Below are 12,604 nucleotides of genomic sequence, written 5' to 3' on the forward strand. Positions count from 1 at the left end.
TCGACAATCGTCGCAGCAATCGTCGCAGCAATCGACCAGATGTGTTCCGGGATGTGTTGCGAGGTGCACTCCTTCACAAGTGAGCTGTTTTTTTGGTCCATGTTCGCAGCACAGTCACAAGCGACACTGAAACGAGGGCGTGTTCCACTCGTATTGGCGATTCTGTATTGTAACGACCGGACCATAGACGAGTGGCACGCTCCATCCAAGGTCAATGATATCCTGACCCAGCGTTCATCTCGAGGCTATTTCATTCGGCTACCACTCCTGAGACCCACCCTTGTATTTGATAGCATCCAAGAGCGATATGGATCCTATTCGCGAGCTCAGTCCTTGGACATTGCCTCCCCTCTGTCCTTGGCCACCCCGGCCACCACCACCACGTCCTCGTCCGGATCCACCACCACGACTAGCGGTGTTGCTTCCGCCGCGGCTGTTTACGCTCGATCTGCCTTTGCCTCTGCCGCGACCGCCTCTTCCTCGTCGACCACGGCCGCGATACCTGCCGGCACGAACGACTCTTTCATGAGGTGAGTCCAGCCACAGACGCAATCAGCCGCAGACAAGGTTAGTTGAGTTCAAAGCCATGCTCGAGACAGCTCCTCTGAACCCACTCGCCTCCAGCCGTGGCTTGGCAGTCAAGTCAGCACTTGCTTCAGTTCACTCACTTTGTCTCGAGCAAGACATCCAGCTCATCGTCACAAACAACGCATCCGGTGAAGTCGTCCTTGCCCTCCTTCTTCTGGAACTGAACCGTCATGAGGCGTGCGCCACAGTCACCGCATACATCATCCTGGATCGTGATTTCTGAAGCAAAGGGCCAGCGTTGTCAGATGGATGCTGAGTATCTCCTTGGTCACATGCAACCTCTCCAAACGAGCAAGATGTGCCGACAGCATGCGGCGAGAATACGGCAGCAGCGATGATGGGCTTGTACCATTGACGACGTCGTTGAAGCTGGAGACAATGTTGCATTTGTTGCATCCCATCTGAGGAGTTTTGCATCGTCGTAAGCGCCGCCATGCTACTGTGCAAGTATTCTCCTTTGCTCATGGCCGAACATGCTGGCAGTTATCGTGATGCTTACCTTCCAGCGGGGCGCGGATGTGGCATCCAGGACAAGCACGCCGTTGCAGCCCTCATCCGGACAAGAGGTGATGGCTGTGGTCGTGAGACTGTGTCTGCACGTTGGATGAACACAAGCGTTGCATCCCATCCCTGCGGTGTGATTGTAGCTATGGATCAGTCGGGCTGACATTAAGGTGGACGACGTTTGAGGCGCCTTGGCGAGCGATTGCACCTGATGTAATCGAGTCGCCGTGCAACTGTCGGTTACCTGGCTCGATGTTCTCGAATGGAGGGGCGTTGTAGCACATCGGGCAGAGAGGATACCCTTTCCCCTTGCTGCCGGTCGAGAAGATGATGAGTTCAAAGTTGTCAAGGGGGCACTTGAGTTCTTTGAAAAGCTGGCGGATCACAATAAGAAGCAGGGTGATGAGTGGCCCAGCGAGCATATCGCAGAGCGGATGGCATATCAGCGGGAAAGCACCAATATGAGCCCCGGAATCGTGAGGATGGTGGTCTATGTTGACCGGAAAATGGAGCTATGCGAATTAAGATGGAGGAGGATCAGAGGCCGAAAGGGCACAGCTACCTTTATGTTGCCGTTCGGTGGCAGACTGTAAGTGTCGTTGCAATTGCGACAGTGCAGTCGGGGAGGATTCAGGTTGATGTAGTGCATGTAGCGCAGACACCTGCCACACTTGGAAAATGGCTTCTCAGAGGACGCCAGAGGAGAAAATGTGGCTTCGAAGAGGTGATCCATGTTCTCGATCTGAATCAAGGGTGGACGTGGCCGCATCAGTATCGGTGCTGGTCCACAGCAGTGGTTCCAAACAGAGGTTGCTGTTTCCGCGAAAGCTAGCATCAGAGAGAGGCTCGAACCTTCTTGGTGAACGTATCAAACTTTGACGAGTATACTTGTATGGCCTCCTTCAGAACATCCGAGTACTTGGCCTTGCCGTCGGCAATCAGTTTGATCCGCGCCTCCATCGATGAGCGGAGCCTTCGAAGGAGGTTCATATATACAATCCACCACCGGTGCAGCATGTCAACATTCCGATCGTTAGAGCCAAGCGATGGAGACACACTCGCTTTCGGAGTCTGTCGTGAATGCCTTGAGCGTATCCAGCCAGCCGATGTCACAACAGGATGCAAATGCACCCTGGTAAGGCACTCACGTCGGCAGCGCCAGATCCGGATCGATTTTCTGGTATCCATGAATCAAGACGATGCCGAGATTCGTCGGAACCAAGTATCGCTGCTTGCCATGGATCTAGTGTTGCATCTGCTGGTCAGTGCATCGGCAGGATCGAATCGCTCTTTGGCCAAACTATATCAATCGCTCCTCCGCCAGCTATGTCAGCGCCCTTTCGATGACGTGCAGCGGGCAAACCTACTTGCACATATTTTCGATTGACAATGTTTGATATGTGCACAGCCATACTCGCATCCGTACCGATGCCCAGCTTCTCCATCTGAAAGGATTGAAAGCGCCGATAGTCAGCCAACAGCCGTCATTCGACGATCGATGGGAGTGGCATCGGCTGCTCGGACATGCAGGCGGGGAGACGCACCGACCTGGTCAATAAGATCGCTTTCTGTCAAGTACTCCGGGGGCTCTGTTTTGCCTTCCTTCATGGCAATGTCGACGACATCAAACACCGAGCCCTCTTGGATCTCGGCTGGCAGAATCTCGTCGGACATGGACTTCCAGTGCATCACATTGGTGAAACCGGGTTTCTTGACCCTGCTGCAGCTGAAATGAAAGGTGGCAGAATGGACATCCGAGTCGCTTCCGCTGATCGCAATCCGGGCGGTGGTTTTGGCATATTGAAGGCTCGGCGACAGAGTGCCGATGAAGTGCCGTGTGATAAAGTCGTATAGTCTCCAGAGGTCGCCGCCCCCAAGCTCCATCTCCTCGGCGCATCGAGTTGGGGTGCTGGCGCACAGATGGCAGCGGGTATCTGTCAGTAGACCGACGGAACACATGATGGACAGAGACAGCGATCATTGCTCAACCAATGCAGCAGCACTTTCAAGTCACGACGTACATTGGCGGATGGTCTCCGTGGTCCTGTCCGGTCGAGATGGAGAATGAATTGGTGTTGTCCAGAATGTCACAAGCATAAACACCCCTGCGTGTGTGTGAATCAATCAGTTGGAATTGATGGTCTACCAGAGTCGTTGCGTCGGAGAGTCCGAGGAGACCACAGAGTAGTGACAATGTGGTGGGCGGCGAGAAGCAAAGTATGGCAAGGGAAATCCAGCTGCCATGCATATATATGGCCAAATGAATCGATCATCGCGCCATACACACCACTGCGAGTGGTCTTTCTGAATGATAAGAGCTGCCTTGAGGTCAAAGTGTAGGGGATATTTTGACGTCTCTGTTCTGGGATAGGAGATGTAGCCTTGCATATACAGCCGCTCGGCGATATACATCTGTGGAATAGGTGGCATTAGTAGCATACCCTGCAACCGATTGCGATGATATGGAGTTGCAATGGTGGGAGACGTGTCTGCGACACTCTTTGCCAAAATGTACACTCACTGCATCGCTTGGACTGATGCCGAGCCAGGCCGATGCGCTCTTGAGCAGCTCCACGGTGTTGAGGGCTACAGGCGGCGGTACCGTGCGCTTCTCAGATACGATGGCAACAACCCTGGATTCCCACGAGCCCGTCATTGATTTGCAAGGCAGAGAGTGAGAGTGATCATCGGCAGAATCATGAGCATGCCTGTGTCTCCGTGTGGCGATCGACTGGGCAGTCGTCGTTGCGTGATCGTGCAATCACAGTACGCACTTGGCCTTGGCCGGGACCTTGAATGAGTTCTTGATGCCGATGGCGTGGTTTCGGTCAAACATGCGGCCTTGCTCGCAAGTGATCGTGATGGTCCGTCTGGCCACCTTGATCTGACCTGTGATGGTCCAGTACGGCACTGGGACGAACTGGGCGATAAATAGAGGATCGAGCAAATGGCGGCGCTGTCAAGATTTGATGGTCGCTGACGCAACTGCTGGCAATGGTTCCTTCGGTCCGATGCAGAGTGTCTCCAAATTGATCCGTTCTACCACGCGGTCTGGATCTGCAGCAGCCCACTTACACCAAGTATTTCGTCGTGCCGTTTGACGCACAGTGCGAGGCTGCATACCAATATTGACGCCGTGAGTACACTCTATAGTCTATCGGCTGACAGACATCGCAAGACCATCGAATGCCACCCAGCCGACCCCTCCGACCGATTGAGCGGGGACAACCCCGCATCTCCGCTTTGGCTGAGTGAACGTTGCCTGCTTTCGGAACAGGGCCCCAATGACCGTTTACGAGCACGGATGTGGACGTACGTTGGCGTCTGGCAGGGCCCAAACGATATCAAGCTTGAGTCCAGGTTGGCATACTTGCCCTGGAAGAACCGAGTTTGGAACCGGGTGAAGGCGCATCCGATCTGAAGAACAGAGACAAAAGGACAACAAAGTTGAACAACAAACGAGCGGGCCGCTCTTCGTGTCGAGGCGCTGCGTCTCGCTGCTTGGTCCCTCAGCGTCGATGGTCTGACTTTATCATCCTCGCAATACCGTGGGAAGCACCCATGAGTGGTACCTTCAGATCGAGCTCCTGACGCACATCCACGGCCTTGGCTTCGTTTTCGTTTGGGGCAACGAGGTGTCGCAGCGCTCGCTTGATGTCATACGATGTGATAGCTAAGCAGGGGCTGTGTTAGCGGCACATCCAAGAGCACACTCACCTTGACGTCACCATCGTGAGTTGGCTCGACAAAGAGGCGGGTTTGAGAGCCAAGGGCTTGGTCCAGGATACAAAGCTGTCCAGTGCGAGAGGCGCCGAGCTCCCACCATACCTGAAAACTTTGCTCTGAAGATTCGCTCGTCGGCACCAATGTCGGTGGTGGCATAGGTTTTGGGCCCCTTGGTGCGCTCCCGAGGTTTGAAGCCGTTGCGGACGCACCGAATGACTTCGTAGCAGATGTTCTCGCCTTCGCGGTCGCAGTCCAGCCACAGGATCAGGTAGTCCATCCCTCTCGATTCGTTGACGAGATGCTGAACAATGCGGCTCTTTGGGTTGGCCTCGACTTGCTCGACAGGGGCCTCAAACAGCTCGATGGGCGGGACCGACTCCCAGTTGTTATATTTCTGGGTTGCGGCAGTCGGCGTTGGCACGCATCACAATTGACCGCGGGGCCGCATACGAAAAGATAATACAGAATCGTTCCAGCAACGTCAGCGACACTGCTGGTGCAATGTGCGAATGGCGAGTCAGAAGTCTGACGGGACGGAACAGAACGCACCTTTGGAAAGTCGCATGAAAAGACATGCCCTGAACGCGAGCAATGAAAGCGAGATATCGGGCGAATCAGCATGCAGCAGTTGCATATATTCGGTGCGAGCGCCAATATCCAAGTGTGCACTGGCGCAAGCGAAATCCCACCGACCAGCCAGCTATTGTTCTGGAGCGATATCCAGAACTCGGCGGCCCAAAACACCAACCCAACACCTGCACCTTACCCAACACCGAGGTCACCCGGTACTGCGCGGGCTCACACATAAATTTGGCGGTATATTCCCAAACATTGCAGCTGATCCCAGATCGCGAGACGCACTGGGAATATGAGCGGGAGCAGATGGGCCAGGAGCCAAGGATCAGCAAGCCAGCCCAGGCCGATGGAGCGGAAGCGTGGGCTGTCGCACGCAAGCTGCAAAGGGCGTACCTCTCCAGACGATAGGATCTTGGCTATGCTCTCGGCGAGCGATGGCTGCGTGCGGAAGAGAGATCGAGTGGGCTGGTCAGTGAGCGGACTCGACAGACACTGCAGACGATACGATCAAGCCGATAATACGATCAAGCCGATAATACGATCGTGCAGATGATACGATCGTGCAGATGATACGATCGTGCAGACGCCAGGAGCGGCATTTCCTCCCACCCACCACCACCACCACCACCACCGTCTCGTATCTGCCGTCGCTGCCACGCACCTTCTCTGCCACCATGAGCACCAGCGGAGGAGCCATGTCGTTGCGCCAGTCGATACCCCGGCGCAAGCATCGGCGCCTTGATATCAGGCCGCCTGCTGCGCATCGGCTCGAACCGCCCATGGCTCGCCTTGTCTGACAAAGTCGACCTCGCCGGGCTCTGGCGACATCGGCTCTATCCGCCATCGAGAGCGTGCTCGCCCGACCACGCCGCCATCTATCTTTCTGCGTATCCGCTATGGAGACGCTTCTCTCGCACGACCTGCCGCCCTTCGACGGCATCCCGCTCTCGGACTCGAGCGATGTGGACGAGGCCGTCCTTGCCAAGCTCGATGCGCTGCAGCTATTGCGATCCCTCAAGCAAGCACATGCACTTTTGAGGCTCAAAGAGCGAGGTGAGTTTCCCCCACCTCTCGCCCAACGATATGACGGACTCGCCATTCGGGTCGTCCGGACTCTCTGGGGGGGGGGAAGAAGGCAGAGCACTGGACTCGGCTCCTGTGGGCATGCCCAGCTGCTCCTTTGCCCAGTCGGCGTATTCCATGGATCCTGCTGCGATACAGGCACATGTTCATATCGTCTCCTTCGGCCGCCCCTCTCATCTGATTCATGTGTGCTGGCGCCAACACCAGACCTCAACATCGCCGCCGAGATCGGCCAGAATCTGCTCCAAGCCAACTCGACGCTCAAGCAAGCCTACGAAGACCTGCTCAGCAAGTCCACTGCCTCCCCGCCACCAACCCCGGCCAAGGACATTCTCCGGGCCTCTCTTGCACATGTGAATCCCTTTGAGAAGGCCGAGCAGTATGCCAAAATTGCAGCCGCGGCGGCGACCGAGTACGACAGCCTCAAGCTCGCTGACGACTCCAAAGCCTCCCTCCACCCGCCATCGTTTTCCGATACCAGCGCCTCCGAGCCGCCGCCGTTGCCTGGAGCATTCCCCTCGACAGCGCCAGTGTCGCAAGTCATCGAGACCAGCGACCCATCCTCGTCGCCACCATCGCCCGACTCCAATCGGCTGCTGCGTCCGATACCGGCCCCGATTGTCACCCGGCCGAGACTTTCCAAGCCCAAGCCCAGTCGCCATGTCAAGCAAAAGTCCAGCTCCAGTGCCGCCGCCTTCAAGCGGCTGTCGAGCTCTCCCGAGTTTTCCGAGCGAGTCCGACGGCCCTCGCAGACGGACCTGTCCGAGTACGTCATCTTTCTCGAAAAGAGCAACACGGACCTGCAGACGCAGCTCCAGGCAACCCTCGACCAACACAAAAAGTCCGAGATCGACCACCGAGGCCAGGTCGACCAGCTCTTGGGCGACATTGAGGATCTCCGGTTCCAGCTCTCCAAGGCCGAGGATCTCACGGTCATGCTCGAGTCCGACCGCTCGCGGCTCGTCAGCGAGAAGATGGCACGGCTCCGAGAGTCGGCTTCGATCGAGCAGCTCGATGCCTCCCGCATCGACACTCTCTCCAGCACAGTCAAGGACCTTCAGACGGCCAACTCCAAACTCGAGCGTGCCAAGCGGGAGGAGGAGCGCAGAGTCCAGCAGCTCAAGGCCGAGCTCGACCAGGTCAAGAACAGCGACCTCGACAATATCAAGCGCGAGCGACAGACCTACAAGGAGCTGAGCGAAAAGCAGGCCCTCCACATTGCCGAGCTGACGCTGCAGCTCTTTGAGCACCAGGCCCGGAACCAGGCCCTCGCTGAGGAGATTGCGGAGCTCAGTCTGCGGGTGGTGCCTCCGTCCCCCGTGGTGTCGTCCCCGGCTCTGTCGCTCATTTCCATGGCCTCGCGCGAGTCGCTGTTGGTTTCCGAGACCCAGCGCCGTGGCGGCCCCCGTCCATCCAGCGACTTGGATTCTGGTCGATTGAGGGATCAGGCATCGAGCCCACCCGTTTGCACGCCAACCGAGCCCTCGGAGCCCCTCAAGGCCAAGCGGTCGTCGCCAAAACTGAAAACGCTGCTCACGACAACATTTAAGCCTCCGGGGAGCGCACCACCTGTCCAGGTCCATACTGATATCACCAACATTCCGTCGCTTGTGTCGATGGATCGGCAGCGCTCGCTGCTCGAGGAGCTCGATGACGCAACCAAGACATCGTTCCAGCGGGTGGCCATCCCCATCAAGAGCCAGCAGATGGGCGTTGTCGATCTCTCGGGCGACGAGGACGAGTATGTCGAGGCCGAAGAAGGCTACGACCAGGAGGAGCTTGCCCACGAGGCCGACCGAGAGGACTTTGACTCGAGGGACGAGCTGGGCCATGACTACGGCTCGGATCCAGACAGCGACGACGATGACGATGATGCCGAGTGCTACGATGCACTGATGTCGCCCACGCGAACTGTGGGGCCTCTGTTGCTGCACAACGCATCGCATCGGTTTGGCCTGGCCCCGACCCAGCGACCGTCGAGCACTCCTACGGTCGATCAAGTAGCGCGCACGCTGCTGCCGCCCGACTCGGACGAGTCGCTGGCGAGACCCCTCCGGACGCAGCCCACCAGTCCATTCGACGCCTCGGCGATGATCCAGCAGCAGCCCGGACAGGCGGCGCGCATTTTGTTTGAGCGATACCAACTCGTCGGATTCGGCTCGGTGAAGACGGGCATGATTGTGAAGGTTTTGATGGACTCGTGGATCCGGTTCTTGTACAGTCTCGTGGGAGGCAAATGATCTGCGATTGTAGTCCGTGATGATGGAGGGCTGTGGCTCTGCCGGGGCGAGTTCCAGCAAGGACGTATCTCCCAAACGCCCCTCCGCCCCGATGCGGGCACTGGCTCTGGTGGTCAAGCAATATTGGCCAAGAACCTTGGCCAGCGATCTGGTCAGTATCGCGATCTCATAGAATTCTCGCAACACACCTTTTCTTTGTCTTTGGCATGCGCCGATGACGCACTTGCTGCATGTGTCCCCTGCATGTCTCGGCGTTCACGCCTCTCTTGGATGCGTATTTGTATTTGTTGCCTCCTCGGGTCCTGTCTTGCTCGCACTGCACTTCTATGACCTTGTCATTCCAACTTTGCTGCTCTCTTGCGGTCGTCGGCAGAGATCAGTGGCTCTGCACTATCCTGGAGGACGGACCCACAGTCTGCCCCCTCACCAATACACCTTTCTATAACCCTGAATCCAAGCTCGGCCCTGGCTCTGCCTTTGCCTCTGACTACATATCATATCCTCCAGGGGCTCACACTCACGCGATGTCATCCCCAGACATCCTCGCTGTGGTCGATCCGAGAATAAGGCCGTGGGCTCGCGGTGACTTTGCAGGATCGTATTGTATTGCGGGTGGTTCAAATGATGGGAGGATGAAGCTTCAAAAACGGTGGGAGTGCGTCTTGATGAGCAGACAGAAGCCGAAACCTGTGCTGTGCCGCGTTATTGCAGGCATTAGGCTTGGTTGGAGGCATCCAGCTCGCGGTATCGTCTCTCGATCTCGTCAACCTCCGAAGCAGTGCCCAAGAAAATGCCCGAGCGGGCGTGGATGTCATCGGGGATCAGGTCAAGGATGCGCTGGCGGCCGGTTGAAGCCTTGCCGCCGGCGGCTTCGACGAGCATGGACATGGGAAAGCCCTCGTACAACAGACGGAGCTTGCCGCCGGGGTACAGGAAAACACCTCCATAGAGCAGTGTTCGGTGGACCTGAGGATGATGCAGAGGCAGAGCGACGATAGCCGTCAGCAGCGGCGACTGGCGAGCGAGTAGTGCACGATGCTCGGATGTCGGTCTATGCCACGCACTGTTTCATCAGACGGGCACGTTGCCGGACATGATATTGTGTCAGGGCAGGCCATTCGTCTCCCTCCCAAGTGCATGCAATGGCCGCCGGTACTTACGTCCGCAACCATCGAGCCGACATAGCGAGCGGCATAGGGCGTGAACTTGCCCTGGAAGCCGGGCGAGGGGAACTTGAGCGAGTCAATGTATCCCTTGACGGCGGGGTCGAAGGTGTTGGCATAGCCTTCGTTGCACGAGTAGATCTTCTTGGGACCGAGCTTGATCTGCATGGAACAAAGTAGGGGAGAGGTGCAGAAGTCGAGCGATCAGCAACGGGCAAGTCGGAGGAACGTGGAGTCCCAGGTTGATCGACGACGCGTCTGGGAACGGCCGACTTACGTTGGAGTGAGTCAGGACAAACTCGCCAATGTTGGGATCCAGGGTGTATCCGTTGACCTCTTTGCCGGTGGTGAGGACCAGGACGGTCGAGCTTCCGTACATGCAGTACCCAGCAGCGACCATCTCCCGTCCGGGACGCAGGAGATCGGCGAGGCTGGGGTTTCCGATCTTGTTCTGCGGTTAGAGAGCAACGGGCGGTCAGCGACAGCAGGTGTGCAGCAGCAGCAGCAGCAGCAGCAGCAGGCAATGCATAGCATGCAGCGCGAGGCACTGCACCGGACTGGCGTGGATTCGCTCCGACGACTGAACATACCACTTTGTAGATGCCAAAGATGGTGCCGATGGAGACGCCGCAGTCAATGTTGGACGAGCCGTCGAGAGGGTCAAAGACGACGCAGTACTTGCCCAGCTTGCTGTCGATGAAGATGGCCTCCTCGTTTTCCTCCGAGACGAGGATAGCGGTCTTTCCGGAGCCGCGGAGCATGTTGATCATGATCTCGTTGGAGAGAATGTCGAGCTTTTGCACGTTCTCGGCCTGGACGTTGGTGGTTCCGGTCATGCCCAGGCTGCAGCACAGGAGCAAGGAGAGATGGAGCCGTCAGCACGAGTCGAAGGCCGAGGAATCAATTGCTCGAGCGGTACTGATGGGGATGCCATCGTTCGAGCGGTACTGATGGGATGCCATCGTTTCTGCTGTGCTTTCGCCGTGGCTGGCGATCACCCCAGCCAACATGAGCAGCCGCCAGCGAGCAGGAGCGAGCAGGAACGAGTATGATGGGCAAAGACGCAGGCAATGCTTACACTTTGAGCAGCTCGGCCTTGCGCACAACATTGGAGATCCACTTGCAGGCCGAGGCCAAGGACGAGAGCAGGATGGTCAGGTCACCGGTGCTTTCCTTGTGTTGCTGCTGCTGCGACAGGATGGTTTGGGTGAGGGTGACAATGTCGGTTCGTGTTTCGACGCCGTTGGAGTGCGACTCGGCCATGGTGGATAGATTGGCAGTGTTGGGCGGATGGATGTGTTGGATGCGTTGGATGCGTTGGATGCGCCGACTCGGAGATGGAATGTGCTGGATGGGACGGAGCGGCCGATCCCCAAGGCTTTATGTTGCGCCGCCCGGGCCGTCATGCTCCGTCCGCACACGCACTTGCCACCCGACCGCCGCCCAGCCGGAGAAGAGCGCCAGCACGGCTTTGCTGCCGACGGCCCACCCGAAATCTGCCCGTGCTCATGCGCGTGGGAAGAGCATGTCCCGGACTGCCGCCCGCCATGCAGGAATTGCGCCGATACTTGGCGACATGCGTGCTGGCTCCGTATCATGACTGCCTTCAGTGATGATTGCGGCGAGTACCTTTGCTCACCCTCTCGCTCTCGTAATCTCTCCCCCCCCCTCGCTCTCCCAGCGCCCGCTTTCGTCCATGCTCGCCGTCCCGGCCCCCGCCCGATGTGCCCGCCCGGATCGGAGCCGGTCCAGGAAGCATGCCGCACACGTGATTGCATGTCGGGATGCACGCAGCCACGCCCAATCAGCGCGCTCGGGCGGGCGGCACGGCCCGGCTGCGGGTTGGGTGCAGGGGCGGGGCCGGCTGGGGCCGAAAGGGAAGCCAAAGATGACGATGCAAGTTGACGGTTCGGAGCGCGGGAGAAACATTGCCGAAGGCATTGATATTCTCCTCGAGCGTGCTCCTGATCATCTGTACCTTCAGGATATGGCTACTCTCTCGATCGAGCTTGACAGGGAGGGCGAGCGAAGGGCTGCGCCGGTGATTGCTCGCTAATGTGATGCTCTTCTCGTTGGGTTTGCGCATTCAGTGAGTTTGTCGTTCTTGGGTGTGCCACTGTCGGGTGAATCCGGCACGATCCAATGCATTGCCGCTTCTCTGACATCTCTCGTATCTGGGACTGGACGCTGTACATCGTGTTGAATAAACGATGGGACACATCGTCTCATTCAGACAAGCACGGCGTTGTCGGATCGTATCACACACTCGGTCAAGTGGGCACGATGGGGACCAGCGAATCGCTGTAGATGCAGTCGCTGCAAGTCACTGCAGGTCAGAGCAAGAAAACATACCTGGGATGAAAGAGGAATACGCAGAGCAAAGAGAAAATCGCTGGTTTGGGTACCGATCAAAGCCGTTTGGCCAGATCGATCAACACCAACCGATCCACAAGCCATCTGCGTGTGAAAGCGTCCCGTTCATATCAAGTTCGCTGTGTTGCGGTGTGCCAGATTGATCCGTATCAGGCTGGGATGCCGGGACGGCTCTCAACATGGCTTCGGCGGCTGCAGCACAGCGTTGATGCCCAGACAAAGGCCAGCGCGGCGATTGGATCCGGCGGAGGTGGCGGGACGCGCCACAGCGCATGTGCGTGTCTGTGTGAGTCTGTGCGAGCGGGCACGCGCGGCAAGCCCCGTGGAGAGGCGCGCTGCCACGCTCGGCGG

At 57.7% G+C, this 12,604-nt stretch overlaps 3 protein-coding genes across 3 annotated transcripts; 1 reads left to right on the forward strand and 2 right to left on the reverse strand.

The window, feature by feature from the left end:
* Positions 1-94: 94 nt before the first annotated feature.
* On the reverse strand, positions 95-6,095 carry BJ171DRAFT_486078 (DNA topoisomerase 3-beta-1-like protein). The gene is made up of 22 exons (XM_053109186.1): positions 6,056-6,095; positions 5,788-5,832; positions 5,585-5,678; positions 5,368-5,396; positions 4,921-5,212; positions 4,665-4,765; positions 4,409-4,509; positions 4,168-4,207; positions 3,867-4,012; positions 3,614-3,725; positions 3,380-3,504; positions 3,114-3,197; positions 2,641-3,001; positions 2,460-2,537; positions 2,241-2,335; positions 1,945-2,065; positions 1,655-1,834; positions 1,337-1,466; positions 1,088-1,218; positions 938-989; positions 669-807; positions 95-520 (listed from the first exon to the last, which is right to left on the reverse strand). The coding sequence occupies exons 1-22, from the start codon at positions 6,089-6,091 to the stop codon at positions 259-261; spliced, it is 2,754 nt and encodes a 917-aa protein (XP_052971380.1). The 5' UTR covers positions 6,092-6,095; the 3' UTR covers positions 95-258.
* A 127-nt stretch (positions 6,096-6,222) lies between these two features.
* On the forward strand, positions 6,223-9,168 carry BJ171DRAFT_486079 (uncharacterized protein). Its single transcript, XM_053109187.1, has 2 exons — positions 6,223-6,447; positions 6,685-9,168. Exons 1-2 carry the CDS (start codon positions 6,291-6,293, stop codon positions 8,715-8,717), a joined length of 2,190 nt encoding a protein of 729 aa, XP_052971381.1. The 5' UTR covers positions 6,223-6,290; the 3' UTR covers positions 8,718-9,168.
* On the reverse strand, positions 9,169-11,468 carry BJ171DRAFT_437277 (fructose-1,6-bisphosphatase class 1/Sedoheputulose-1,7-bisphosphatase). The gene is made up of 5 exons (XM_053107970.1): positions 10,959-11,468; positions 10,471-10,723; positions 10,158-10,331; positions 9,878-10,042; positions 9,169-9,683 (listed from the first exon to the last, which is right to left on the reverse strand). The coding sequence occupies exons 1-5, from the start codon at positions 11,141-11,143 to the stop codon at positions 9,432-9,434; spliced, it is 1,029 nt and encodes a 342-aa protein (XP_052971382.1). The 5' UTR covers positions 11,144-11,468; the 3' UTR covers positions 9,169-9,431.
* Positions 11,469-12,604: the final 1,136 nt, after the last annotated feature.

This window comes from Polychytrium aggregatum (genome assembly GCF_025602895.1).
Source record: "Polychytrium aggregatum strain JEL109 chromosome Unknown BJ171scaffold_2, whole genome shotgun sequence".
In the NCBI taxonomy this organism is placed as follows: domain Eukaryota; kingdom Fungi; phylum Chytridiomycota; class Chytridiomycetes; order Polychytriales; genus Polychytrium; species Polychytrium aggregatum.